This window comes from Struthio camelus, chromosome 20 (genome assembly GCF_040807025.1).
Source record: "Struthio camelus isolate bStrCam1 chromosome 20, bStrCam1.hap1, whole genome shotgun sequence".
NCBI classification, from domain to species: domain Eukaryota; kingdom Metazoa; phylum Chordata; class Aves; order Struthioniformes; family Struthionidae; genus Struthio; species Struthio camelus.
Window position 1 is genome coordinate 6,660,923 of NC_090961.1, and position 14,945 is coordinate 6,675,867.

General features: G+C 41.3%; 1 protein-coding gene across 38 annotated transcripts in view; it reads left to right on the plus strand.

Moving 5' to 3' along the window:
- Nucleotides 1–14,945, plus strand: part of FNBP1 (formin binding protein 1) — a 104,150-nt gene that overhangs the window by 85,395 nt on the left and 3,810 nt on the right. For 9 of the 38 annotated variants that reach the window (XM_068914875.1, XM_068914870.1, XM_068914871.1 and 6 more), the window contains 7 exons: nucleotides 439–453; nucleotides 594–629; nucleotides 4,296–4,405; nucleotides 7,270–7,402; nucleotides 8,579–8,700; nucleotides 9,159–9,298; nucleotides 10,177–10,496. In XM_068914875.1, the coding sequence (XP_068770976.1) occupies nucleotides 439–453; nucleotides 594–629; nucleotides 4,296–4,405; nucleotides 7,270–7,402; nucleotides 8,579–8,700; nucleotides 9,159–9,298; nucleotides 10,177–10,355 (735 nt within the window). In that variant the 3' untranslated portion in view covers nucleotides 10,356–10,496. Of the gene's footprint in view, nucleotides 1–438; nucleotides 454–593; nucleotides 630–4,295; nucleotides 4,406–7,269; nucleotides 7,403–8,578; nucleotides 8,701–9,158; nucleotides 9,299–10,176; nucleotides 10,497–14,945 lie in introns of those variants that run through there. The other 29 variants (XM_068914882.1, XM_068914888.1, XM_068914878.1 and 26 more) reach the window with 13 other exon arrangements.

The window sequence follows — 14,945 nt, forward strand, 5'->3', positions numbered from 1 at the left end:
CTGATACTTGTGACTACATTTCAGCGCGTTTTTGGTCTTGAGTGACTTGCACACGCTTGCAAGTCTTGAGGTGGTTTTTTTCTTCCTGCATCAAAGATGTTACCTTGATGAGAGAAGCACTGTTGTTGTCATAGCTGCTGTAAATGGATCAACCCAGGCGACATGTTCAGTTGCAGTACCAAAGCACGTGTGTAGAAGTACAACACTTTTCCTTTTCCGCTTCCACCGAGGAAATTGCAGCTGATTGATGTTGGCCCATCTTGTGAACTTTTGCACAGATCTGTTAGTGTTACCCATTTCGCATTCCAGCAGCGAGGGGGATGTGTGTCGTTTTACTGTAACATCGATCGGAAAAAGTTCTTCTTCTACTGATGTACTGTTGTTTTTTTTCTCTCTTTTTTTTTTTTTCTCCTGTATCTCTCCAATTTTTACATGAAGCTTTCTCTCAAGCTGGTAAGCACGTTTACAGCATGCATGTTCTGTGTTTTAATCACAGTTTTGTGTGTTTTAATGTGCACTGTGCCACCTATGACATGACACAACTTGTTAAATTTGTTTCTTCTTTGTGTTTTGCTTTTTTTGATGTTTATCAGATAACTCTGAATACACAGGTCTGGAGCCTAATAGAGGTGATCCGAATTCAATCTTTCTAATAAGCTGCTAAAACATTAACTCTAATATATAGTTTAGTTTTATTTTTATAATCTAGGGCTATGAAAATGTAGAAAAATAGTATCGAGTAATTCTGCTGTATGAAGTATACATTCAAGCATTTTAAAGATACAGGTCTCGGTGTGTTTGTGGGACCATTTGTAGAGAGAAATGCAAGTCTTTTCTGTAACGGAAAATAGCTGCAAAGTTGTTTTCCATGTCCAGGTGTTACTGGAAGTCGGCATCATTATCACCTACATTTTACAGCCCTATGTAGTCCTTGAAAATAACTAATAATGATATTAATCAAAAGCTCTGTAAACCTTAACCAAGAAGGTTAATTCAGTCTGACTTGACTTTGCCAATGATGACGTGTATACGAATCCTAAATTCTATCTTGGATGCAGCTGGGAAGGTATCTTGAGCTACGGTAAGAAAATATACTACTGAGTTGGAAAGGGAAGGGGTGAACATATTTGGGAAAGCAAATTACGTGCAGAACTTGACACTCGAGGTACTGTGCTGCTTGAGTAGAGATATTCCACGCCTTGATATGTTTATGGTAGCTTGTCTCCGTTCCTTTGCCCTAACTGATTCCTGTCACAAGAAGGACGCGACACTTGCTGACCCACTTCACGCAAGCATGCAAGAGGCACGAGTGATTGACTGCAATTTCAAGAGCTTCAGAGAATTGGCAGTAGCTCATTAATTGCATTAGCTTGAAAGTTTTCTTTGTCCTTGTCAGTCAGCGCCTTTGGGGCGCCTCTCCCTGTTATTTTTCTCCTGCCATGTACATTGTTGCTGGGTACACCATGTTGGACCTGTTCTGTTCCTAGCAGCTTATTCTGAGGCTGTGTTGCCACTAAAGCTACCTAATGTAGCTCTGGCGTGTCCCTGTGGATGTTTCAGGCCCTGCTGTTGCAGTGTACAACACTGACTTGCTCAAGCTGCCTCAGCAATACTGCTGCTTAATGAAGACCTGTGATAGGCCTGAGGATTAAAGTTGTAGAAATCTCCAGCTTACTTGCAAACCTTGTTTTTCAGCTGTTATCAAGCCACTGGCTTGGTAGCCTAAAGCCTTTATACCAAGGGTGCCCATTTGCTGTTTTCCTGGTCACAATGCTAGTGCATTGTGCTGCTGAGTTGAGCCTTCATGTGTAGGAATGAATCCTCCCAAGTAAATGGCTGACCTGGCCTTTCCCCCGAAATTTCACAAATCCAAAAGATGTGCCGAGAGAGCTGAAACCTGTGCGTACCTCAGGAGGAGAAAATTGGCTTGTTGGTAACGTTTTATTGGCTCCTAGCTGTAAAAGAGCCAAAACTGGAGCTGATAAAGCGCGCGCGCGCGCTCTCTCTCTCTCTTTATACATCTTCAGCCCAGAAGCTGTTCCAAACGTGGCCTCTTTTTTTCTCCCAATTGTTCATTTTGTGACCACGGTTCACACTTTGCATCCTAAATCTCAGTCCTTTCATGCAAGGATATCTAGTGAGCACTGGCTCTGCTGTTCCTATGACAGCACATCAAAAATATCACAGATTTCCCCCCCCCCCCTCCACACACCTCACTGTAAAGCATTCATTAAAAAAAAAAAAATACAGGCAACCTTCAATACTTGAGAGAAAGTCCCTGGCGTGTTTTGCTTGAGAGCATGAAATGTACCCAGCATGTGCAAGAAGAGCTCCTTGACTCCTCCTCTCGGAGGAGGAACTGTGGCCTCTGTTACGACGGGAAATTATTGAGCATGGAATAAAACCTCAGTGAGATCACCTTTAGTCTCAGGCATGCCTTTCTATGTGATGTTAATGCTTTGGTCTGAAGCATTGTGAACAAAGATCTAGAGCTTAGTGCAGGCTTAGGCTTTTGAATGAACTGGAGTTGCAGAATCAAAACTTAGTTTTGAAAAAGCTTTTCCAGGTTTGTCTGAGTGCACCTATCGCAGGCAGCTAAGATGTAACTAGAGCAATTCTCTAGCATCTCTGTGTCTTTTGGTTAGACTTGGAAATGAACGTATTATATAGTCTTTCTTGTAACTGCTTATTTCTCTATCTACGAAGCTGAATCCAAATGCTTTACCTTGCAAAGATATGTATGGTTTTAATGTGTGTATTATCTGGAAAATATGTTAAATTGTTCTAATGTCTAACGTGGCATGGGAGTTGGTATCGAGCAGAATGTTAGCATCATTAAAGAATAAGTTAAAATAGAGCTTACCTGTACCATGCACAGCTAGTAATACAAACAGTAATTCAGAAGTATTAGGGCTTTGTGCCTAAAGTTTTAGAATGCAAGTGTGATTTATTTAGTTATTTCCCTCATTTTTTTTTTCTTAAATTTACTTTCTTGTTGTCTTATAAAATGGAGTTAAATGTACTACTATGCAAAAAATCAAGCCTTGGCTAGATGCAGCTGCTGTCTTTTAATGCAAATCAATATGGCAGCAATTTCAGTTTACTCGTTCTCCTGCCTTTTGAAATTGCTAGGCCGGAGGAAGAGGCGATGACCTGTCTGTAGTTACCCTCCATCCCCTTGCCACCTGCATGCTTTGTCTCTAAGCTGCATGTTCTGTGAATGCAGAAGAAAGCGGGCTGTCTCAAGGGGCACGTTCAGTGGAGGGTTGAAAGAGTCTAATAGGAAGCTTTTTGTGGTAAAGTGTGCGCTAAATCACATTCCTCTGAGAAAGATATTCAGCATTTTAGTAAGATGAGCGTTGCAATAACCTGCCACAGCCGTCCTCCTTGTCTTCTTGCTCGCCAAATATAGGTGGTACTTTGAAGAAAGTAGTTCATACAGACGTGTTACATGTCTTCTATCTACTATACAAGATTGGAGCAATTGGGAAGAGGCATAGCAGTTTGAAGGCAGAAGGGGGGGTTTTAGTTCAAGCAGAATCCCACAAGGGTAACCACTGTGCTCCTCAGAACTTTTCTTCAGTTATGACTTCAAATGGCCTGAATCTGTGGCTTTGATAGCACTCCTGGTTTTACGCTGGTATAAGTGAGAGGAGAGGAAAGGTTGAGAGACTGTGGCACAGGGCAAGGATCCTGGAAAGTGTGCAACATGATTTTTAAATTGCAGAGGCCCAGAGGAAGCACTTCCATTGTGCAAGTTTGTTAGGAGAGTCTGACACTAACGTAACTATGTTGGACCAGCACCCACAACCACTGGTATTGGCGGGTCAGGCTGCGCTATGCAGAGCGAGTCTGCAGTTAATAGTGTACGTGTGAAGCAGGACTGACACAGGAGTAAAAGCAGCAACTGCTTTTATGGGGTTGTTGCCTGCAGCAGAGCTGGGGAAGCATGAAAGATTGGTGTTCCATAAGAATGGAGCTCTGTTAAATACAACCTGATGTTAAACCAGGATAGAAGTAGATCCTTGGCTTTGCTATTGAATTCTGGCATTCTTCAGTTGGTGGTCTCCCGTTATCCGTTTGTTATGGAGGTGGGATGTGGTCCTGGGATTACTTGTAAAGCATCTAGATTCCAAACCATTCAGGGACCGAGTGCGCTCAAGACAAACAATGGCAATGCTTCAGACCATAGTGATTTTGCACAGATTTTTCTGTGAGCTGTTTTCAAAATGCAGTTCAGAAGGGTTCTTTCAGGCCCTCATTTTTCTTCTTTTTCTCCATTCCACTCTGTGCAGGGAGCAGGGCCAGAAGATTTCAGCAATCTCCCACCTGAGCAAAGAAGAAAGAAACTTCAGCAAAAAGTTGATGAACTAAACAAAGACATTCAGAAGGAGATGGATCAAAGGTAAGCCAAGCCCCTCCAATGAAGTGGTCCCCTTTAGGAGAAGGGAAACGACTAAAACATAAGAGAGAACAAATAAGAACAAGGTTCTAGGTTTGTCTGAGGTGCTGTTCTGAAAAAAGAAGACACAGAGGGAGGATACTATAAGAGTAAAAGCATCCAAGAGAGGTGCAATGCGCTCTGCAACTCATTTTTTTTTTTGAAATCAGTCATTTAATTTTGGCTGATGTAGAGGTTAGAGCTAGGGGAAGAGTTGGTTTTCTGCTTGCTTATTTCACTCCCCCCCCCCCCCCCCGCCCGGGTATAAGGCATAGCCTGTCTTTGCAATTGAGAGATGAGAAGATCCTTGTGTAAAGATGGGAATGATAGAAATGAAGCAACTGGAGACAATTTTTTCTTCTTTCTGGAGTTGCTTTCTTGGGGCTTTGAAGGACAGTAGCAGTTCATTTGTGAGCCGGACAAGGATCAGTGTGCGTGCACTAGATGTGCTTCTTGATGTGAGCAGCTCCTGAGGTTTTTGAAGAAAGTACAGGATCTAAATACTCTCGGTCAGAAGTGTAAATGTAGACCTCTCGGCACTAAACAGATTGCTTATTAATGTAACAGGCAAAATTGGGCATGAGTAGATCCCAATGAGAGGTTATTAGGAGCATGGTAACGTCATCGAAAGTCCTTACTGAATGGTATGTGTCTTAGGGCTCTGATCTGTAGCATGCGTTTCCTGGAAGCAGAAGAGATGATGAGTCCTGTACTTTTGTGGATGTGTTTTTCGCAAGGCTTTGAGAACAAGGCCCTTTTAGCTACACGCTTTTTATTGATTCTGGCAGCTTATATTTGCTGCTTTCAGTGTTTGTTCACGTTCTGACTCCTATGGTTACGTTAAAGATTCAGGATATTGTGTTTGCAAGAGACAGAACTTTTCTGTCCTAAAGGAGTTCAGGACTTAGCCTCTCCTCTGATACTAGTCTGTCCCTAAACATTGCTGATATTTTGTGTTTGTACAGATGTGCCTACATTTTCTGCTCATTTGCTTTGAAAATACCTGCTTATTTTGGTCTGATGACCCAAACTTTCTTTATATTTTATATCATGAATAAGAAAGGCAGACTGCACATAGATATCTTACTTTTGTGTACATGTACCTGTTCTCACTGTGCTACCTTATATTTGTCTCTATACAGATTTTCCTTTATGTTCTTTATTGATTCCGAATCATCTCTTGATTTAACCTAATGTTAAAATCCGGCACAAAATCCGAGCAGAATGAGGTTATTTTAAATAAACATAGCATATGATTGAGTAAGGAATTAGCATCAGCAGTTAAATATAGAGTTTAAAAAAAATCATGACTCATATATTTGAAATATTGTCCCTGAGGGCTCCAACCACAGAGCAGGCCCACTTCCTTGCCACCCACGCTTTTTTCCCACTTTCTCTTCACACAAAGCAAAAGCAGGCACAGGACTGCAATTGTCAAGAGTTTGGTGGGAAACTCTAAAATATAAAGAGCATTAACTTGAGTCGTGGGACTAGCATTAACCTTTTTTTCCCCCTCAGATAATGCCTAGAGAAAAGCTGAATAGTTCTGTCGGAAGTACAGGAAATCAGCGCATAAGTCCACCCATTTCTAAGCTCTAAAATATTCATCATCATGCAGATTTTATTTATTTATTTTAACTTGAGCCTCAAGCTGCCCCAGGTCAAAGGTAGCACATTGCTTTGGTGAGAGCTCCACAGGCTTCCCGAACTGAGCTCTTGAAGGCGTGTACTACACTAGTGTTGGCCTTATGGTACCACGTTCCTCACAGTAAGCCCTGAAATTAAAATCTCTGAAATCCTAGGCATTTGGCATCTGAGTTGATATGAAACACAGCCCCCCAAAAACAGTCTAATAAAAATGCTGCCTGACTTAACAGGACGCAGGGTCGCATTATGTAGCCCAAGGTCCATCTGTTGCTGCCCTGTGACAAATACAAACCATTGGATTTAGCTTCATTTTAAGCAGTGGGAAATAAGCATCTTACCAATGATTTGCATTGCAAAAGACAAATAAAACGCAACAGGCCAGGCAAGAAATTCTAGTTAGCACTCTATTTTTATTACTAATAGGTTCACATCCAGTTCGTTCTTCCAGTTTCTAAACTGCAATTCAGCGTAGTATGGAAAAGAATGATGCAACCATTTGTCTATGCCCCCAAAACTGGGAAGATATTTATCTAGAAAGTGGAAGTCATTCCTTGCAAAGGTTCCAAGATCATTTTCCCCCCCACCCCACCCCCGGGTTAGCAAGTGGAAATCCTAGTACTAAATAAAATAGCACGTCAGGCTAAAGGTCAATACCGTGCTTTAAATTCCTTCATTTGCCTTGCAAAAGGCCCTTGCTGAGGAAGTCGGTCAGTTTTCTGCTGGAATTCTTAAAGTGGGGCACTTGGAGCTTGAATCCGTTCGTCTAAAGATGCTGCATGCTTGTACTAATACAACACATCTCTGGCTTAACAATTCATTGCTAGGGCTCGCAGCTGTTTGCGGAATAACGAGCCCCTTTTAACATAAGGGGTGAAGAAATTAGGCCTGTGCACATTGTGTCTCAGATCACATTGTAGGTAAAGGCTTCACTCACTCTTTTTCATCTCTTGACGTATGATTCTCCTCTGGCAAGCAATTTTACTGTTACCCTTTATAAATGGCTGGCTCTATACAGGACAAAAATCGCTGCCTGGATGCTGTTACCTTTGTGTCAGGTAAGGCTTTAACCAGAGACTAAGAAAAGGCAGTTTATTATCCTTTCATTTTCCCTCATTTAGAGAATGGGATTTGCCCCCAACTGCATCAACATTTACATATTCTATTTTTCTTCTGACTGTCAGAGATGCCTTAACGAAAATGAAAGATGTGTACATCAAGAACCCACAGATGGGAGATGCAGCGAGTGTGGACCACAGATTAGCAGAACTTGGACAGAACATTGAAAAGTTACGAATAGAAGTTCAGAAATTTGAGGTATGGGAAGTACAGAAGAGCAGATGCACTTTTGCGATGCTGGTCTCAACAACTATGCCCCGCTTTAGTACAAAGTAGTTCAGCGTAGGCTTAGTTCTGAGCAGATGCTTCAGTGCTTTTACAGACAGAGGTATATTGAAGCATTTTCTTACTGTGCACGGGTAAGTACTGTTTAAGTGTTTGTATTAATTGAGATCTTTGAGCCTATTTGTGTAACATAGATATGCACCACCTCTTGTGACTGTCAGCCAACAAACTTGCTGTTTAATTTGCCACAGAAAGCAAATTACGCTAGGCAGAGGATGAGGAAAAAATAGTGTGTCCTCTGGACTGCCCAGAGGAATTCAGAGGCTTGCTTAATTAATAATTTGAAACATCCCATTACAGCTGTCTGTGGAAAATATGATGAATGTTAATGAAAAGCACCATTTAAAGTCTATTAGCAAGATAAAACACATTTCATCTGATGGCTTCTAAGGAACAGTCTGCCGTTAACAGGAAGCTTCTTAGAGATAGAAAATCTCAGGAGCATAATAAGTATTTGAAATAACTGAAGCCATTAGAAGTGTATACCGTTATAATTACTCTAGAAGGATTAGAGAGTTGAGGAAAGACTTCACTAAGTTGTGCTGTGGACATAAATGGATACAGCCAATTAATTTTAAATGCCTCTTACAGTTGTTTGCTTTATTATCCATTGCTTGCTTACCCTTTGAAAGTGACTAGCTCGCTCTTTTCCCCCTAACTTTAGGCCTCTTGCACTCAGCAGTCACTGAGATCACTGTGTTTCTGATCTTATCGAGACTGCTGTGAACTGCCACAAATCTTGTTTTGCTTTATTGTGACTAGAGCAGCAACATCAGAACAGCTGTCATTAACTGCTGCTCTTAAGTCACAGTGCTTTCAGCACCCCATGCTGAAAAAACCTAAGTTGTCAGCAAGAGTGTGGGTTTTTTTTTTTTTTTTTTTTTTGCAAGACTGGTGTTTTTAATATGCACTTAGAATACAAAAAGTATACCCTCTGACAACTGCAATTCAAAGGAAAATTAAATGTTTACACTCTGTTTTTAGTTCCACAGTCTGACTATCAAATATAATGCCACAAAATAAAAGCAACGTGTATCCCCTTGCAAGTCGAAACATCAGAGACATGAAACTGCTGCTTTCCCTTTGCAGGGCTGGCTGGCTGAGGTGGAAGGCAGGTTACCCCCGCGGACTGAACAGGCCCGGCGGCAGAGTGGGCTGTATGAAGCCCAGAACACTTCAGCAGTAAACAGCTGTGCACAGGACCGGGAGAGGTACAGTATCTGTATAGAGCTGTCCTGTATAGACTGATAACCCACCTTCCTTAGCTTGTTAATGAAGTGTCTTCTGTGAGGGAAACTGTAGCTCTGCAGCATTCAGAAGCTTATTCTGTGACCAAACTAAAGGCAAGCACTCTCTGAACTTAGTGCACTCATTTTAGTGTGTAGAAAGTACCAAGCTGAAGAGCTGCTTTTCTGAATACGATGAAATGTGTAATAGCCCCTTGCACTCCCTGCTGAGAAGGTGAGAGGGGTGCCCTTTAGGGATCTTAATGGGGAAAAATGACTGCTCTCTCTCGTCGCCTTGTGATAACAGCCCATTCTGAACAGGCTTTGGAATTGAGCTGCTCTAGCTGCCGTTGCTCACCTTGCCTTGAGTGTCTGCTAGCTAAGTCGTTCCCTTGACTCCTGAGGCTGGCTGCTATAGTTGCTGTGTATTTTCCTCTCTTGAGCAGCCCGGATGGCAGTTACACGGAAGAGCAAAGTCAGGAGACTGAGATGAAGGTACCTGCAACAGATTTTGATGATGAATTTGATGATGAAGAACCGCTACCCACTATAGGAACATGTAAAGCTCTATATACGTTTGAAGGTATCATTCAACCTTTACTCTTACTTCATTTATTGTTCTGTTTAGTTCGTGTTGCAAGTGCAACTGAGAAATGCTCATTTAACCCCTGCAGTGCTTAAATAGACAAAGAAAGGGCAAGAATAGGCTCTGTCGCTATTCTGTGTTGTGGAGGGGCACTAAGACAGTGATTTGTCCCACCTTATGTGGGAACTCTGTGCAACAAGAGAATCATGAAACAGGGAATAAAACTGGTTTCTGTTTTACACGTTTCATTCCCTCCATGTGCTTCATCCCATACCTACTGAAGGTTCCCCCTGAGAGTTTTTTCTGGAAATGCTTGCTGGGGACAAGCTTTAAATCATATCATTACCCACACATTTTATGAGCTACTGTTTCCAGTGGAAAAATCTAGTATGTTAGGTGTTTAAGAGTTCCACTGTGAGGAGGAGCTTTATGTACGTATTGTACAGTTTAGGGGTATGGTACTCAGCTGAAGATGAGTGAATAAATTCTCTTATTAATGCTACGTGTGATATCTTGTAATTTTATCCTATCTGTGGTAAATAACCACTCTGGCCTTTGATCACTGCTTCCCAGCAAAACAGTTGCAAAAGCTGGCTATGGGTTACAAGGAATAGTTTGTGAGGAGAGGCTCAAATTCATGATGCGTGAGTGCCTACTTTCTCTTGATGGCATTGGTGTTTATGGCAGCTCTGATGTCGCGATCACGTTTTTCTGGCTCTTTGAGCTCACGTTGTCATCTCCGGAGTCACGCGTTCTTGTTCGTGCTGCTAGTTCGTTGTGCCAGCATCTTGTCAGAGTGCTGTGAGCACCTACCCCTGCATCTGTGTTTCTTCTTTGAACCCCCCCCCTAAACTGCATATTACTGTGTCTTTCAGGTCAGAATGAAGGAACAATTTCTGTAGCAGAAGGAGAAATGCTCTATGTAATAGAGGAAGACAAAGGTGATGGGTGGACACGAATCCGGAGGAATGAAGATGAGGAGGGTTATGTCCCTACATCATATGTTGAAGTCTATTTGGACAAAAATGCCAAAGGTGCTATGACTTACATTTAATACTACTATTACTACTTTATTTGCTTTCAGAGATATCCAACCCTGTAACTGCTCTATGTTGCAGATAGAGCCTTTTAAAGGACTACACAATGCCACAAAGTGCATTATTTTGTACATGGACTAATATAACTTGCTGTACTGCAAAACGTGCTTTTTATTGATCAGGCAAGAAAGGATAGTGTAAAATTAGAGGGGAAAAGCAGCCTTTCCTAGAAAGTGCTTGTTCAGCAGTAACTGCCATTGCACATCCAGCTTAGTGCAGGAAACACAAAGCCGTTTTGAATAGTTACGATCTCTCCTTAGATATCTAGGTGGTATGTTATAGCTACATCTCAGCCGTATTCACAACTGTTTATCCCAAACGGATTCGGTGGAAATTACATATGAAATATTTAGACTGCTGTTCTGTGTCTCAGTGTGGTAGCTTTTTCAGAGCCTAATGTACTCTGTGGGCTTCTTGAATGGAAACCTGGTCACCATTTAGTTTGTTTGACAGGGGAAAAAGATCTTGCCAAAACCTGTCTACGCAGTACCCTGCGATCCTTGATAAATCAGTAAAACAATGACATTAAGGAATATTCCTTATTCTTTCCCTCCTTGACACATTTCAAAAAATGGTCTTGTGGACGTACTTGCCGTTTCAGTTTAAATACAGTTAATTCAGATGAACCACAAGTAATGGTTTCATCTTCTGCTCACATACAACCAGTGGAGACATTCTGAGCTTAGGCTTACATATCTTCTGTTTGTCTTTGCTGCTTTTAACACCTCACAAATAAGGTGCGTTGTGTAAGCAAGTAGTGCATACAAGGGAATCCTCATTAGAATAGATGCTAGCATCATGAGCGCCTGGTAATGTGATACAGTGAGAAATCAAAAGATTTCAGGCTTCTTTCAAATCAGGATGGGTTTGAAGTTCACTGTTAAACAGTGTATGGATTTTTCAGTCATTTAATCCTTCAGGTTACTGTTGTCTTTCATAGATCCTAAAAATTCTTTGTGTGAAACAAGCTGCCTCATCAAATTTAAGGGAAAGCTGAAGCATTCTCATTGAGCCTTATGAACAACAGAAAGAGAGGAGTGAGTAGGCTTTCTCTGTGGACAACACCGAAACTTGATCGGTTTACTGTTTCTGGATTCAGTACTAAGCAGTGCAGTGCCGTGACTGCAGCAGATGAAAGCCTGAGGCCTTGTTTTATTTTGCCATAATCCAGTAGCCTTATTTGTGTTGGCAAAGAGAGGGTCAGCTGGGAGGCAAAAGAGTGCAAAAAGCTCAGTCCCCCTCTGTCTGCTTTTACTAACCTTGGAAAGAGGGACATGGGTTGTACTTTTTACTTCATTCTCAGAACAAGGCAGAAAGCACAGAATGAGAGATCCCGCTAATCATCCCTGTGTTCTGTTGTGGAGGTTACATGCATAGTGTGTGGCAGTAGTTGCAAGCAACGTTATTGTTCTGCTGCAAAACTTGTCAGTCAGCCTTGTGGGCTGCTTGAAACAACTAAGCTAGTGCGCCGTCTAAATCTACCTTAAGTAACAAGTCTGGCTTTCCTGGCCTCAGGTACGCAGCATGGTACGCATCAGTGGAACGTTATCGCAAATCACCTCTTTATGAGCAGAACAGCCCCAACAGCTGGGTGGGAAATGAAGCAAAGCGCATCGCTGGGTGGGGTGAGAAACCCTGACACAGCGCTGTTAACTGGAACTAGCAAAACTTTGTCTTTAACTCATCCTCCTGGAGAGAATATTGCAGGAGCATCACAACACCAGCCGACAAATCATATTAGTACATTAATGGTGTTACGTAAATTATAGGGTTATGCTAAATGACAGTAAAGAACATGCAGGCTGCGCTGGCAGTGAGTGCTAATACAGTTGCAGCCGTTTCTGTACCAACTCTGGGGGATTTCTTTAGATCCTCAAGTCTTTCTATTAATTTTACTGGACTTTGGCAACAGAACCAAATGTGCATGTGAGTAGCTAATGTAAAGGAGCTATAATATTTAGATCTTTTTTTATTCAAATCTCTTATTAAGAAGAAAAACTAAAAGTGAACTTTCCGTAAGATGTCACAGTAGCAGTGTAAAGACTTGGGGAAAATGCTGCTGCGTTTAGAAGACAAACCTTGTTGCAAGTTGGCACATTTCTCATTTCGTTAATATATCAGTGGAAATGTTTTTATTCAGCCTTGAATGTTTAACATGGAAACAGTGACTTTCTTGAAAATGAAACTAAGTGCTATAGCATTTGCAAACTTTAATAGTTCATTTGATAGTAAATTCATGACTCTCTTAACCAGCAGAATCAATATTGGCTCAGGCCTACTCCTGTGACTAAGTTGTGCCTGTGCCACGAGCCTGAGGTAGCTTTACCTGAGAAACGCAGCACTTCAGTGCTTTGTGAAAGCCCCCCTTCCCCGGGAACTAGTGTGCTTTTTCAATCAGCTAAGCCCATGTTGTCAGGGGTTTACTGCTGCTGCGCCTGAGATGGATAGCAAAGGTAAGTCGTGTGCTGCGGTCACCCTTCCGATTGTAGTCTGCAGACCTAGCTTGGCTCACGTGAATATTTATTCCCGAGAATATTTTTGTAAGGGCTGTTTGTACAGTGGTACCTCCAGTGAGAGGGTTTTAGCAAACCCTATCGCAAAACCAACGGTAATGCCTGTCTTGTTTTGCCTTTTTTTTTTTTCCCCAGATATGTACAAATCACTCCAGAAAATCTCTAAGTAGGTTTACATAGGCCTGTTCACCTTTTATTCCACTGCTTTGCTGCTACGATTGTTGTAAGAGACGAATGCACATGTCTTATCTCCATCAATGAAAATACTGGCCCAATTGTATAAGTTTAGTTATAAACAGCATTCTTGTCCTTCCTAATAAAAATGAGAGGCAGCACAGTTCATTCTCTCTGTGATGCATGCAGGCAGCAACCATCAACGCTAGAAACGTATAGACTAAGAACTGGATCTCTTGGATGCAAACTCTCATGTTTTGAGGCTTATGCCAACCTGTAACTGCTAGGGGATGAGGAACAAAGTTTCCGTGTGCACACACTGCTGTAGCTTGTCGCATGGCTTTTCTGCACCACTGCTCCTGCCCCCTTGGGTATCTATCTGGTGCTCATCTAATACTGGAACCAGTTGGACCTTCAGTTTGCTGAGGTCTGATCTATGCTGCGTTGTTGGATAGGGCACCTCATAGTCTTCTTGGGAACAAAACTCTTTCACTAAGTGATGTGAAGTAAAGTGTGATACACAAAAGGACTTGCCTAAAATAACTATCTTTGACATTAACTCCCTGTTTCACCCAACAATAATAAAGTGTTCACTTCCACTGGAAGGATTGGCTGTTTGGGTGACAGGGCACAAAGAGAGACTGTTTTCTGAAGTTCTGTTTCCTGAAACAAATGTGGCAGCTGTGGGCTGCTTAGCATTTCGGCTCCTTTGCCGCTGTGAGTCTGTTCCTCTCCACCCTGCGCAATTATATAAATAAATCCTTATAGATACTCTGTGAGTCTCAGTGTTGTGGCTCTGCTGTTTGTTTGCTGTAACTGTTATGCAGAGCCTTGACTTTAATATAAATAAGTTAACCATGCTGATGCACTTTTTATCTAGGATATATCTGATTATTTAATGCTTGCCAAATGATTTAGGAGACAGTAATTATAAACCGGACTGTGGCTTTTTTAAAATCCCTTTTGTTAAATACTTGTCCTTATTTCTCCTAGTTTAAAAAAAAGTTGTATATAACATAACTTAAAAACTAAAGTCACTTGAATTTCAATTGTTTTTATTCTTTTTATGTGTGTGTATATATATATATATATATATATATATATATATATATATATAAATGGTTTTCTTGGCTGTTCTATTAAACCTAGCCGTTTTGATAACTATTCAGTCCCTCTTATGTTGGTAGTTTTTTTGGTTATTCAACTGCCTGCATCTGGGTGGACTTATATAGAAACTTCTGTTTTGTGTTATTTTGTTAAATCTGGCCAATGTGGTGGTTCTTTTTCTATTCTTATTTTTTAAAAATCATCATCTGCCAGGTGTCTCCTTGTAGCTTGCTGTACTACGGTGTCTTCTAATAAACATTTTATTTTCTCATTCCTGTGAGGTTTTTTTAATGGGTATTCATTTAAGTTTAACTTTCCTGATGCAAAGCAAGTGTCCTAGAGCTTCTTTTCGCCTGGTTCCCACACAGAGAACCACGCTAAGTATAAATGCAGTTCCTTTCCAGGAAAAATATTTTGCTGCGACTCCATGAAAACCTTTTTTATGTTACCATTTAGAGGATTTTTTTTTTCTTTTGTTGTTATAGAAGTGGATGCAAAGGAAATCTGCAGGTTCCACTGCTTTCTGAAACGTGAGGGGAGTTTGGACTCATATCTGATATTCCCTTTGATGCAGCAGTCTCTTTGGCCAAATCATTCTTCTGGGTTCTAGCTGCATTTGGCCACAGAAAAAAAACTTACCCTGAGTCAAAAATCTGTGGCAACAAGAATGTGACGTACCATAGGTTTAGAGGCTAAGACTGCTTTCACTTACCTGTGTGGTTATTTTGGGTTTTTTTTTTTGTTGTTTTGTTT